The 15,009-nt window shown below is 37.6% G+C and overlaps 1 protein-coding gene across 5 annotated transcripts in view; it reads left to right on the top strand.

Annotated features, from left to right (window-relative positions):
• Window positions 1-15,009, top strand: part of LOC306881951 (YEATS domain-containing protein 2-like) — a 31,539-nt gene that overhangs the window by 4,438 nt on the left and 12,092 nt on the right. For 2 of the 5 annotated variants that reach the window (XM_079436345.1, XM_079436346.1), the window contains exons 8-18: window positions 72-183; window positions 655-699; window positions 1,694-1,895; window positions 3,311-3,535; window positions 4,389-4,550; window positions 7,311-7,405; window positions 10,263-10,442; window positions 11,764-12,004; window positions 13,487-13,648; window positions 13,730-13,848; window positions 14,068-14,206. In XM_079436345.1, coding sequence (XP_079292471.1) covers window positions 72-183; window positions 655-699; window positions 1,694-1,895; window positions 3,311-3,535; window positions 4,389-4,550; window positions 7,311-7,405; window positions 10,263-10,442; window positions 11,764-12,004; window positions 13,487-13,648; window positions 13,730-13,848; window positions 14,068-14,206 — 1,682 coding nt within the window. Of the gene's footprint in view, window positions 1-71; window positions 184-654; window positions 700-1,693; window positions 1,896-3,310; window positions 3,536-4,388; window positions 4,551-7,310; window positions 7,406-10,262; window positions 10,443-11,763; window positions 12,005-13,486; window positions 13,649-13,729; window positions 13,849-14,067; window positions 14,215-15,009 lie in introns of all 5 variants that reach the window. The other 3 variants (XM_079436342.1, XM_079436343.1, XM_079436344.1) reach the window with 2 other exon arrangements.

The raw sequence follows: 15,009 nt of genomic DNA, 5'->3' as shown, positions 1-15,009 counted from the left end.
CTGTGGTGCATTTGTCAAGTTCAGTCTGCTGAGAGAGAAAGTTTCTTTTTAAGCTCTGTTTGTGTGTTTAGTGAGCCACCGTTCCACCTGACCCGTCGAGGGTGGGGAGAGTTTCCTGTCCGTCTGCAGATTCACTTTAAAGACCAACGGAACAAACGGATCGACATCATCCACCACTTAAAGGTCAGACACTTTTGTTGCCCTTTTCATCTTTCCTTTTCTCCCTCTTTATCTTTCTTTGTACTTTTTTGTGGAACATTTAGACAGTAGATGACATCCCCTTCTGTTTCACCGAAATTTACTTGGAGGATTCCATTTATTTTTTGTGTGTGCAGATTGTGCATAATAGAATATGTCTACACGAATCTATCGTTTTATGTGGGGTTCTCTGAGTCTAAAGGTGGAATGGTCGATTTTATAAAGCATCCTGTCTGTTGATATTTCCTTTCTTCTTTATCTGTTGTCACAGCAATCCCTTTTGTTATAGGTTAAAATAACAAAGATAAAATAAAGGGAGATGAATCGAGATGTCAAGAAAAAAGAATAGTTTACAGATTAAAGTACTTGTGTCCACCCATCAACCTCTTAGATACTCTGCAGCAAAGACTGCTCTTTAATGCTTCTGTTATTTATCTTTTATTTGTTCTCCCTCAGCTTGACAGAACATACACAGGTTTACAGACTTTGGGAGCTGAAACGGTAAGACAAACTGACTGTAATCTTAATCTTTACATGAAACTGCAGCTGTTCTCATAAGCTTTCATGCCCACTTTTTTACAAGTTTACATAATCAAGTTTTTTATTTTAAGATGAGAGATCCTAAAAATTGAGTTTTCTTTTTATTACGTACTACTATGTAGAAGCACAGCTGTCAAAAAAAGGCTGTCGACAGACATTGCTGCTCGAGGAGACAAAGCACAATATTAAGAACCAGCCTGTAAACTTTTTAACTGGATAATTTGTGTAAATTTAGTTATTATTTTGTCTTGTGGAATATATGTAAATATCTGTTTTGTTAATTATTTATCAAGACAGTACTAAATAAAAAAAATTGCATCTTGCAGATTCTTAATTATGTACACGTGCAGAATTACATAAGATCATCTCATTGATATAGAATCTATTTAGCGCATTTAGCACAGGTTGAAAGATAAAACAAACACTCTGTGTTCTGGACTAAAGGTAACTTAAACAGAGCACATGTCACTTATCTAGATGGGCAAAGAACAGAAGTCAAGTTCTCAGCTGTGAATATAGTGATGAAAATGTCATAGTCTTCAAGGTGACGACAAGCACAAAACGAGTTATGAGTGAAAGTGTCTAAAGAAGATTTATTGTTGTTCATTTGTTGTAAAGTAGAAAAGGGAATAAAATCTAGTTTCTGACCATGATGCCATAGCGTAATTAAATGTTTTATCCGTGTGACTGATTTTCCAGAATGTGTGTACAACAAGGTGTGTAGAAAGTAAAAAAAAATTTACTCTAAGGAAAAAATGAAATGCTGAGAATGATGAAGGTTTCTTTTAAGCTGCAGAACTCATAAAATTACTTTTCAGCCAGGACACAGTGAATGTGCAGGGTTTTACAGTTCTAAAATGATTTTGTGATGACAAGGGTTATTACAGGTGTCAAATATATCTTGATTCATCTTTAAAATGCCAGTTTTTCTCTCTTTGTTTCTTATTTCCTAAAGGTGGTGGATGTTGAGCTTCACAGAAACTCACTAGGTGATGACTTCATCCCCTCTGCCCCCTCATCTTCATCATCATCATCATCTTCCTCTCATCTGCCGTTTGTGGGCGGGTCTGGTTCCTTCTCCACAGCTGCTCAAGGCTCGCGGCGGCCCTCCTCTCCCTCTCAGCACACTCATGATGATCAGCCCAGCTCAGATAGAGGTAGACAAAACATACACAAATGCTTGTCCATCTCACAGGATGCCACATAGTAACACAAAATAATTATACAAGTATCCCACTGTGTCTTTAAAATGGGATTATTTTGATTAAGAGGATTAGTAGGATGTTTGCACTTTATTGCATAAGCAGCTAGGGTTGTGACTGTCGCCGAGACAACCGCATCACCGTGGTGGTCAGTTGTCACCGCAGTTGTCTATTGCCACCAGCGGTAGTGTACGTGACGTCACACATTCTATAACAAGCATAATACAAAGTTTTGTATACAAGTGTAATAATAGTAACAGTTGCAAATTGTTTCATTTAGACTATAAATTTCTGCAAATTCACAAATTACCTCAAACACCATACACGGCGTTTCCTTTAGATTGGCAGGTTTGAGTGCAGGAAAATACAGTTTATTCTGCATTCAGCATATTTATTTCGTGATGAGCGTTGGACCTTGTTGGAAAACCAAATACTACATCGCCGATCTGGAATCATTTCCATTCATGTCACCCATCCACGTCTGTACAAGTGTCTTCAAGTTCTAATCGCAAACGCCCGGCTGGTCAGGTTTGTATTGGTGATGCTTTCTTCAAACTGGCCAAATACGAACGAGACGGCGGTAAATGGAAGATGCTAACAAGAAATGTGGCAACATACGCCGCGATTCCTATTCCACAGAGAGCGCGTGTAGACGAGGAGTTCACGTGCCCGCTTGCTCGGAGGCGGAACAGTGAACTGTGTCTAAACCAGGCGCCACGTCACAACACAACAGGTTGAGTCTGTCTACAGAACATTTTAACTTTGTGTCAGTACGTTATAAATAGGACGAGGCAGTTTACTGTGAGGGATTTGTCGTATCGCGCAACATCTAGTGTAGACAGCATCACAGATTATAATGGGTTCTTGCGGCGCCGCTCGCGTGAGGTAGACAGGGTGTATTTAACTTCACTATTTTCTATTTGCTACTTTCCTATTTAACTGTATTATTTCTTTGATATTTATTTTAGTGTTTTGCAGGCTGAGTGTTCACTGACGGAAGTGCTAAAATAAACACGCATGTTTGTTAATAGATGATTGAGCCTCTTTTATTTATTTTTGCGTTTCCGAATTATATATACATAAATATACACAACACCGTGCCACCGGCGGTAGTTGGTCCATTACCACCGCGGTGGTAAAAATCTGCCACGTCACAGTCCTATAAGCAGCGGAAGCTGTTTTGAAAATCTGTATTAGTCCAAGACTAGACCTTCATTCCATTCCAAATCACTTGTATGAAAATGCATTTTGTGTTTGGGACGACAACTTAAGTTGGTTCCTAAAGATACCTCTAGTACTTAAATGTGTGTAAATGAATTATTGATTAGATCTATTGATTACAAAATTGACCGTTGCCCCTCTTATTTCAGTTCCAGGTGTGACTGTCAAGAGTGAGTCGGTGCGTTCTTCATGTTCTGAACGAACTTCACAGTCAAATAGGTCTGAGAAAATCACCCTTGGTTCCCACGGAAACTCAGCTTTTCAGCCAATCACGGCCAGCTGTAAGATAATTTCACAAGGGCAAGTTCCCAGTCCCGCCGAATCACCTGGGAAATCATTCCAGCCGATTACGATGAGCTGCAAGATTGTGTCTGGTGAGTCTCACAGGTGCACAAAGAAGGTGGAGAAGGGCAGAGTTGAAATGCAAGCAGTAAAATCCTCTATATACAGTCTCTTTCATGTTGCTCTGGCTTTTTTCTGCTGGAGGTTTCGATTTTCTAGAGAAAAGGAGAAAGTTGTGAAACTCCTCTGTAATGCATTATAGATTTGCTGTCAGTGTGTGACAGCAGATCTTACAGGAGCTCAGTCTGATATGTCCTAGTCTTGCCTTGCCAGACCTACTCTTTATAAAGTCTGGTCCACATTTTCTCTTATTCTAACCAAGAACCACCCACTTTTGCCACCATATCTCTAACATTTATGTTCGATTGCTGTGTTTTGCCCACAAGTGGCAGCCAAACTTCATTTTCACACTGATAGGAAGCAGCTGTTCCTTCACTAGTTCACGATGGTAAAATGAATGAATATTGAATATATCCACAAAAAAACATCTGCCAAAACATCTGAAATTTGATTGGCAAGCAAAATTACCAAACTACCAGTTCTATCTTGTTTACTTACTAGTGCTTAACTTTCAAAGATTTGATGCTGTGATACTCGTAGACAAATCTAGGAAAATACCTGTCTTGTAGCAGTCTGGTATGAACTTGCATTAACATGACACTGTTTACCATTGACTTATTAAAATGCTGTATTCTCTGACACTCAAAAATAGTTTAAAGTCAGCCAGTCAGTCTCGATAAGACAAGAAAAGAAGACCATTGTAAAGATGTGAAACTGCTTTGTAAAGCATTATGGATTTGCAGTCTGTGGCTCTGAAACACGATGAGAAATTTATGAGGATCACACTATAAATTTAATCATAGAAACACAATGTTTGTGTTCCAGGCTCTCCTATCTCCACCCCTAGTCACTCTCCTCTCCCCCGGACATCATCATCCACTCCAGTGCACATGAAGTCCAGCCCCTCAATCATAAACAACCCCTACATTATCGTGGACAAACCAGGCCAAGTCATTAATATGGCTGCATCAACATCTGCAGCTACAGGTACATACTCTCCCTCATCCCTACACACAGAGTAACTCTGTCGCTTTTACTACATGATAACTATCATGTCCTCAATGTTGATGTGAGTTTTGTCAGATATTGGTCTCTAGGTTTCTTTTTCATCTCCTTTATATTCAACATCGGACAAGTTCTAATCGGCTACAATTGTTGTTGCTTTGCGGTAACATTCTAGTTTTAGTGAGGACAGAGAAATTACTTTTTCAGAAATTCGTCGTATCGAGCATGGGGAGGACACCGTGAGAAAGTGTCAGGAGTGAATGATGAAGACAAATCACAAAGTACAAGTTTTCCTTTTAGTTCTTTTCCCTTCTTGTGCTCTCTCTCTCTCACACACACACACACACACACTCTCTTTGCTTCACTCTTTCCCGTGACTCATGCTGTGGGTTTACAGGCCATCATAAGACCAGGTTGCCATAGCGACCACATCACTGAGAGTTTAGGAGTGTGTGGAGTATGCAGTTGATGTAACATTACTCTGTGTGTGTGTGTGTGTGTGTGTGTAAGAACAAATTCCACCTTCATGGCTGCACAACTGATGTGCTTCTCGCAAATGCTGCATCACCTATAACTGCATTCTGGCACCCCAGTTAGCATCTTTACAAAACGCACAGTCCTCCACAAAAACACACCTACATGCTCTCTCAGGGAAGATGAGTGTGTGTGTGGGTGGTCAGAGCTCTGTGTTGTGGTGCTAAAGCAATATCGTGACCATTAGAGATGGACATAATAGGAACAAATGTACAGATGCTTCTCAAAACTCTACACTATTTTCCGTGCCATGACTATTGGAGTCATAGTTGTCATTTTTCTTGGGCTTTAGAAAATTGCTGGTATTCAATATCTAATGGCTGTCTATCTAGTCAGCATTTTAGAGCATCATGAGTGCATTTGATTCAAATGTAGAATGCTTGACATGTAGGTAGGACATTGAAGATGAGCGTTCCAACACTTCTGTTATCGCTAAAAATGCTGACAAGACACTTGTTTTCCAGTACAAATATCTAAACATACTTAAATGAAGATATGCTTACAAAAACTGAAAAACTGAACAAATTGATTTGAGTTTATGCTTAATACTAGAACAAATATCAGTCAGTGAGGTATGAAATTTTTCATTTTTCTGAGCTCACTGGCAGATATTTGTTCTTGGTTTAATTATAAAGTCACTTTATTTTCATATATTTCACAGGAAACAAGTATCTTCTGTCATTTTACTTAAGTAAGTGCATTTTGATTTCAAGAATCTTTAGACATTTGCACTGGTAAACAAGATACAAGTACGGAGGATGAACATTGCAGTGTGATCAGAAGGTGTAGTAATATTCCAGTGGTTGGGAGCAAATATATTTTCTTTACTTTAATGTCTAAAACAAGTCTTAAATTTACCTTCTGAACCTTGCAGAAACCCTGTTTTGAGGTTGGATGCTCAAAATGAATTATTTCAAGCCAATGATGCCCTAAATTGTATCTAGGTAGAGTAGGAGACATGATTCAAACATTTCAGTGGATCTTTGAATGCAAAAAAAGTGCTGTCTTTGTATGCAGCTTTTTATACACATCTCATCTCTAATAACTTTGCTGTGTTCTGAGAAGGCCTCTGCAGAATTCATACAACAGCATGAAAATGAGACATTAATGAAGTCTGAACATCTAAGAAACAGCTGCTTTGAATTAAAACTAAAACCAACATATAAAATATTCTGCTACATGCTTTTATGAATTAAGGCATCGCCCAGAAATGAGGATACCCTACAGGGAAAATGTATCTGTTTTACTTGAAGATGAGTGAAGCTATTTCACTGTCCTGATTCATTCAGTTGTTTGTAGGAACATGTTTAAAAATAAAGATCACCTTATAGAAATTAAACAATTATTTCTTTGAAATAACAGTGTTATGACAACATTTTAATTCATTTTCCTATTTAAATGGAGTGTTGGAGTGTCAGAGCAGCTTCAGAAAATCACTGTTTGCATGTCTTGAGCTGTAAGATCTCTGTCTTTGTGTTATTGGAGAACAGAGCTTGTGAAAATCAGGCTGTAAATCTGGAGAAGAAGCTGCATGCCAAGCATCCTGGGGGATGGTGCATTATGAGATTTGGAGTAAATAAACTCCTTTGTTTTGTCAGTTCACGCATATATACTGGATAAATTGAGCACAGAAGAGCAGAGCTGCAGTCTTAACACATTTAAGTTAAACAATGAGCTGCAGCGTAACTCACTATTCCATTGTGCACAACGATGCAGACAGAAACCTCTTTGTGCCAAAGCAATGAAAATGTTTGTAGAAATTCTGCTCCGTATTTTTATAGACCTCTGAGAAAGTCCTAAACCTGAGCAAGAGCAAAAAGCACTGTGATAATGGCATAATATATTGACACACAAAAACACATGAAGTAAATGTAGAAGAAAGCACTCTTTTCGTAATACTCGTGAAAGGGGTCCATAAAAATCTTGCCGCACTGAAAAAAATAGACCTTGAAATTAAAAGGAAATTCACCTATTTTCTATATGCATTTTATTGATCTTGTTGTGAATGATTCATACATGAATGCTTCATTTTATTTATTTGCTTATTTTTTCTCAACACCTTGTCATTTTTAATCAAGGTGTCATAACTCGATCTTCCAACTCCCCTCTCTCTGGTGACATATGCTGGATGTCAAGTTAAACTTCATTAAGTTTTTTGAAGTGTCATACTTCCTTATTATATCTGCTGTTTTCATGTGTTCATCTCAGGCAGTCCGACGGCCAAGCAGAGCAGCACAGCCCATGGTGCTCGTTCACCTGCTCCTAAAGTTCACACCAGCAGCTTCCTGTCCTCTGGGGTCAAGGTGAGATTGACTCTCTCGGTGAATGGATTTATTCAATGCAACTCACATTTGATTGCAGTTTGGGGACTTGCTGCTCTAGTCCAGCCATATGTGTAGGACTTGTGCAGAAGAATTTACCTACTGGTAAATGTGCTTTGCCTCCTTTTAGCAGTCTTTTTGATTTATTACTATGCATTAAAGTGGTGAGCATCTCTCTCTTGCTCCTACAAGGCAACTGAAGTGAAGGGTGAGTGGATGAGAATAGAATATCAGTAGAAATTGTATGGGTATTGTGAGTGAAATCACCTGTAATTGAAAAATACAGATATAGGCTGTTGAAAACAATGTGGCACAATCAATTCCCCTTCAGGCAGATTAGCATGATGAATCAGTACCCATTTGTGTTCAGAGAGAGCTGTAATTGAGCTTGTAAGAGGAAGGTACCCCTACATAGGGATTACGTTCTCTGTCATTGTTCTATAGAGCTATTAATATGGCTTCTGCTGTTCTTTGCATTTTATTTACAATGTGAAAAGATAATTCATACCAACCAAAGCAGTAATAGGTTGTCTGTCCCACTGTTGAACTGAAGAAAAACTAACTCAAATTAGGTGATGATCTCTCTCGCTCTCTCTCTTTCTCACTATCTGGGTTATTCTTTGAGGGTGTTTCAAAGTTTTCTGGACACTGCGGGCTAAATTAACACCGGTAGTTATTAATAGTTACTGCCAGGCGGTGCAGTAAGAGGTCTGCAGCAGCTATGTGTGTGTGAAGGTTTAAAATGGGACATCTATCTTGTGGCGTGATGCTGCTGCTTTTGCGCAAGCTGTGCAGAGGACTGAAGTATTCCCAGAGCGCACGCGCGCGCGCACACACACACACACACACACACACACACACACACACACACACACACACACTCATACGTGGACATGCAGTGGGAATGGTCCACAGATGTTTCTTCAGAATAGTCAAAAATTATTTGAGCTTGTGTTTGGGGTCAGTAAGATGTTTTAATGTTTTCGATAAAAGTTTATTTTGCTCTCCAAGCCTGCATTTATTTGCTCAAAAATACATTGATATTGTGAAATATTATTACAATTTAATTTATTCCGGTGATGGCAAAACTGAATTTTCAGCCGCAATTACTCCAGGCTTCAGTGTCACATGATCCTTCAGAAATCTGAATTTGAAGCTCAAGAAACATTCCTTATTATGAATGTTGAATTAATTCTTTAAAAAAATCTTTTTTGAATGGTACTATATAGTGGTCAACCGATATTGTTTGTTTTGACAGCCGATGCCGATATCTTGGAAAGCAGGGTTGCCGATATAATTTTATTTTATATAAATTTTATTTTTATTTTTTATTTTTTATAAGAAATTTAACATAATTTGAAAATAGATTAAAAAAATTATTTGTAAATTAAACATACTTATACTTTAGATGACAGAGTATTTTTCACAAATAAATAAATATTTAATTAAAAAGGAAATAAACACCAATATTCTTGGAAGTTTGTGTGCATTGGGAATCATATTTTTTCAAATAAAGCCAAGGTAACACTCATTTTACATACAGCACACAGTGAAAATGACATGAATATGACCGTGGGCAAATGCATAAAGCGCAGCATAATTTGAAATCACGAATTTAACGTTTAAAGCATCCAATTCACATGGACCGATTGTCACACAGAGCACACGTGATCATGCAGGATACACATGCACACTAAGTTTGCAAGGTTTGTGAAATTAAATGTTCATTAGCCATTCAAAGATTTGTTTAAATGATATACATGCGTATTTGCTGAATGCTGACGGTAAACGAGAAAGTATTATAATGTTTGCCTTTCTATTAATAATATAAAATCAGTCGTTATAATACTTTTTTGTATTCATTTGAATCCCTTTGTTTAACAGTTCTATCTGATTATTAGACAGACTTCTATCCGTATTAGACAGAACTGAACGACGGTGTGTGCTCAGGCGCTGCTGTTCTCAGCACCGTCAAAATAAGAGTCCCGCCTCGAATGTATCGGCCAAACAGAAAAACTTATATTTGAAAAATGCCAAATATTGGCCGATATATCGGCCGACCTCTCGAACTATACATGATCTTAAAAACTTTTGTCTGAATGCCTAAATGCTTAAAATTTGTTTTGTAAATATAAATTATGCTTATGTAAATATTTCTTAATTTAAAATGCCATCACTTGTCTAGCATATATGTGAACTTTAAAACAATGTTGCTTAAAAAAATGAACAGCTTAGCTAATATCTAGACAGAGGGTGGAGACCTTCAAAAAGTGATTTAAATAAGAGTTTTTTTTACATTTTAGAGCTCTAAAGAATTCCCATTATTTCATTTCATAGTTCACTGTTAGTCTAGAATGTTGATAATAATAATAATAAAGAATGAGTCAAACTTCAAAGATTTTGACTGGTAATTTTTTTTTTTTTTACACTGTAGTTCAGGAACATTTAATTTTAAATTCAGGGTTACAGTGTTTGAGTGTGAATTTTTACTTTTATTTATATGAGAGATATGACAGTGATGTTGAGATGGAGTTTGCATTGGTTTACATTTTGCTGTGTGCTACTGACTGGAGAGGTGAATCTCAACTCAAGTTCACTGAGTTCTTCTCAGTGTTCAGCCTCTCCCTCATAGAAGCATGTGTTTATCTTACCCAAGGGAATGTGTAATTCACTAAATTAACTTCGGATTGGATCACACACCCAATATCTCTGGAAAATGTCTTGGTTGAAATTGAACCGTGAATCAAAATGATGGCTTTTCAGTGCACATATCGCTGTAATATGACAAGCACAGAGTAATAAAACTTCTCTCTCTGTCTGTCTGTCTGTCTGTCTTAAGGTTATAATCAAGCAAGAACCAGGAGAGGTGCCCACCCAGCCGTCACCACAGCAACAGGTCGTCTCCACCACAGCATCCCAGCAGCAACAACAGTATGTGACAGTGAAGGGAGGTCACATGATAGCCATGTCGTCACAAAAACAGAGTGGGGCGGGGACTGGAGGTGCCACACCCAGCAAGGTTTTTATGAATACTCTTTTGTTTTGTGTTTACCATTGTGATAATGTTCAATTTGACTATTTATGTTTCATAGTTGGTTGACTCTTCATTCTTAGACTGTTTTCAAACCAAATCCTATTGTTCCATTCTTTGCCTCTTTCAGTACCTAGTGAGCTGCTTACCTACATATTTGGGCATCGTAGCTCAAGGATTGTTCAGATGCATCTATAATGTCCAAAAATAATGTCTAGCTTGTTCCATACTTCAGTTCTGTATTTTTATAGTTTCATCCCTCAATGCAGGCTGTCCTGTCTGAGAGAGTTTTTGAAACTGGAGTGCGCTGTGGTCATGCAGTCTAAACATATCTCAGATCATTGTGTCTCTGTGGACCTCCTACTCGTCTCTTTACTGCAGCCTTTTTTTTTTTAGCACCTGAGAGTCAAAGTCACTCGTACACTCTGTTTAGAGACTGTTCATCTACAGTATGGCATTCTGCGCAAAAAACGTCTTAACTTTCAAACTCTACATTAGAGTCTTCAGCACACTTATTGCATATTTTTTCATATTACTCCTTAGATCTCTTGGTTTTAACTTGTTCTTAACTTAAAAACGACAATATTTCTCGATCAGGAGCAAAAGTTTTCAGATCCTTAAGGTGTAACCACTAATAGCAACATTGCTTCAGCATTACTATTTAGTTGTGAATGACTTTCTCAAATTGAAATAAGACTTAATAGATAAAATACTACTTTTTAAAAGTTTGGAGTCCAAAAGATTTTATTCCGCAAGGATGAACTAAATCAATCAAAAGTGACACATTTATAATGTTACCAAAGATTTATATTTCAGATAAATGTTGTTCTTTCTAATTATCAAAGATTTCTGAAAACATGTGTCAGGGTTTCCACAAAACATCAAACAGCACAACTGTTTTTACATTAATAATAATAATAATAAATGTTTCTTGAGCAGCAAATCAGCATATTAGAATGATTTCTGAAAGATCATGTTACACTGAAACCTGGAGTAATGATGCTGAACATTCAGCCTTGCATCACAGGAATACATTATATTTTAAAATATTTGAATATAGAAGATTCCTGTATTTTGATCAAATAAATGCAGCCTTGATGAGCAAAAACCTCACCAACCTAAAACTTTTAAACAGTACTGTACACACCTCTTTTGATTATACTAAAAATATGAGTTGGTGAAAAATGGTGAATAAATATTTTATATAAAACGGACACCAAAACTGCTAGATTTATTGATTTATGATAGCTCAGTTGTGCAATTTACAAGTATTTTCAGTTGCAGAGTAACTGCTTGTGTGTTTGTGTAGGTGTTGGGGATTCCGTTGGGCTCTGCTGTCAAACAGGTCTCCATGAGCAGCGGGCAGATCTTGGTCGCTAAGTCCAGCCCCTCTGTGTCCAAGGTGGTGGGCCAAAAGCAAGTGGTAGCACAGGGCGTTGCTAAAGCAATCGTCAGTGGAGGAGGCAGTGGTGCAAGCGGCATCGCGGGACAGCAGGTGCATGCTGTTACCAAGGCAGCAAGTGGGTCTGGAGGAAGTGGCAAGAGTGGAGGTCAGTGTACACACTTTTTCATGACCCTCATTATGCCATAAAGTGACCCATATAATTCATGTGATCTCTCCTCTGCCGTGTCTTTTCTTTAAACAAATCGAGATAACTAATCATAACCACGGTTAATTTAACAGTTTGCCAGCATCAGGTTTTTCTGTCCTCACTGAAAACGACATAAATTGACAGTCTCAACCAATTAGAACTTCATATTTAATATTTTGGACCAATGAATGTGAAAAAAGCATTTTTGATTGTGGTTAGGAGAGGTGCTTGTTTGTGTAGATGCATAGATGTGTATCTGAATTTTGAAATAAAAGTGTGCAAGTATTCATTTTTAGAAGGTGAAGTGTGTGTATGTGCGCAAAGTTCAAAAAGCATTTGTCTTTCCAGGGATGCTAATTAAGATGCTCGGAACAGTAGTGTGTGTGTGGGTGAAAGAACAAGATTGTGCATTTGTTTGCGTGTTCGGAGAAGTGTTTGTCAGGCTGATCAGCAGATGTTGTGCTGAGAGGGAAATTTCACAGGGCTCAACCTAAGTGTGTGTGGCTGTACCGCAATACTGACTAAACCATTAGGAAACTCCATTACTCAGTCAGACACTTGTATCTCCCTGCCGCCACAGGGAAAAACAGGATTTAGTTTGATTAATTTTAAAGACACCCATATGTTGATGCATTTGGGAAGCTTGTTAGTGGTATATGAAATAGACTCAAAGCTATATTGCTATATGTTCTGTATAGGTTCCATGTTCTACACATTTTTTGCATCTTACGAGTCCACTTATAATGTCAGTTTAGATTACACCAAAATTAAATTGTGTACAAAAATGTAGTAAAGTAATATTGTATTGCAAGTTTGAATGAGTGTTTTCTATTTTAATCAGTTTATAAAATAAAATAAAATGTTATTTATGCTTGTGATGGCAAAGCTGAAATTTCAACAACCATTACTCCAGTTTTCAGTGTCATGTTATCCTCCAGAAATAATTCTAATATGCTGTTTTGGTGTTCAAGTGAATTTTGTATTATCAATGTGGAAAACTTTTTACTAAATATTTTTGTGGAAACAATGATACATTTCTTGATTTTCTTCTGGCTTCTGTGATGAATTAAAGTTCAAAAGCATTTATTTTTGTCAACAGTGTTTATTTTAAATATAAATCCTCTTGTAATATAAATGTCTTTACTGTCACTTTTGATCCGTTTAATGCTACCCTGATAAATAAAAGGATTAAATTGTTCAAAAAGAAGAGTTTGAACAGAAGTGTATGTACAGTGAAAACATATAGCCATGTGCTGTCATGGATAAAAACATTCAGTGAGGAGCAGATCAAGTTGATATTCACTGATAACTTACCTAATCTTTTTTTTGTCCATATTCAACCTTTATTCTCTGACACTGTACTATTTCCTGATATAATATGTTTCTTGTTTGTTTAATTGTTTTTGTGGTGATTTGTCTTTTTTTTTTTTTTTTTTTTAGTTATGGCCACCTTACAACTACCAGCAAATAACCTGGCAAACCTGGCTAATCTGCCTCCGGGCACCAAACTCTACCTGACCACCAATAGCAAGAACCCATCGGGCAAAGGCAAACTACTACTGATCCCACAGGGAGCCATTCTGAGAGCCTCACACAGCGCAGGTCAGACACATATGTCATATGAATTTGGGAACATTGTCATTATTCAGATAAACATCTAACTAGGTTTATCTCTGTCTGTAGGCCAGCAGTCTCAGAGTTCTGGTTCTGGTGGGTCACATTCCTCCAGTGGGTCCTCAGGGTCAGGCAGCCTGCCTTCCAATTTATCCTACACTTCTTACATCCTCAAACAGACTCCTCAGGTAATAGTCTTTGCTGTAAATAATTTATGACACGCACTAACTAGTAGAATTGATCCTGACATACTAGTTGTTTAGTTCAATTTAAACAATTCTCGCACACTACTTGAATGACCTCTGTTTAATACGTTTAAATCCATGTCCAAAGACACACGCACATCCCAGAAGCCTTTACTGTCAGTTTGGGTTATGCTGACATAGTCACTATAATACTCTCTTCAGGGCACGTTCTTGGTTGGCCAGCCGGGGGGCTCTGGGAAACAGAGCTCTGGTGGTCACGTGGCATCCAGTCCTGCATCCAGTAGCCAGCAGGCCATTCGGGTCACAGCTGGACAGAAGGCAGCCATATTGGCTCAGGTGTGTAACAAAGTAAAATCTTGTTCCTTTGATCTTCCCCCTCTACTGTAAAGTTGTATAGCTACTACAGGCATATGTAATGTATTATTTATACATTATTAGTTGATATATAAAATTATATATTACAATATTTAATACAATTAGTATTATTTAAATTAGAATATTATATTATAATAATTTATTGGATTGCACTGATTGGAGCTTATTGGATTGGACAGGTGTTCAAGTCATGCTGTAGTTTTTATTTTAGGTGCAGATAGAAGATGTTTTTACTTTATTTCACAGTACATGACCACTTTAACTTTTTATTACATTCAGAATACAATCTCACGATTCTTGTAAAATGTCATTCCTTTTTGCCATGGCACTGTAGATAACAATGCAGCAGAGATGTATTCAGCCACAAATTAATTTCTCTTGCTAAAACAGTCATCTGTATTTAATAAGTTAGCTTCAATAAAATATAGGAATAAATCTCGCACACACTCAAACTCAGTGACTCGGAAGGAGTGGGATCAGTTTACCTACTGTAAAAAGCAAAAGTGTACAGGGGTTTGCCTTTATTTCCTCCCTCTTCGTCATCGATTTCATGCTCTCTCTCCATCTCATTGATCTTGCTTTATCTCTCCTCTTTCTTTCTTTCACTTGCTGCACTTTCATTAGTTACACAACGCCTCTTCTGAAGAGCTCACACTCTCTAGAGCCCTTTCTGTGTATGTGTGTGTGTGTGTGTGTGTGTGTGTCCTGATTATAAGATAAAGGCTAATGAGTATGCCTGCAGCTGACATTTGAGCTGTAATTCAACCT

This window comes from Barbus barbus (genome assembly GCF_936440315.1).
Source record: "Barbus barbus genome assembly, chromosome: 15".
Lineage (NCBI taxonomy): Eukaryota > Metazoa > Chordata > Actinopteri > Cypriniformes > Cyprinidae > Barbus > Barbus barbus.
This window is presented reverse-complemented; position numbering and strand designations above follow the sequence as displayed.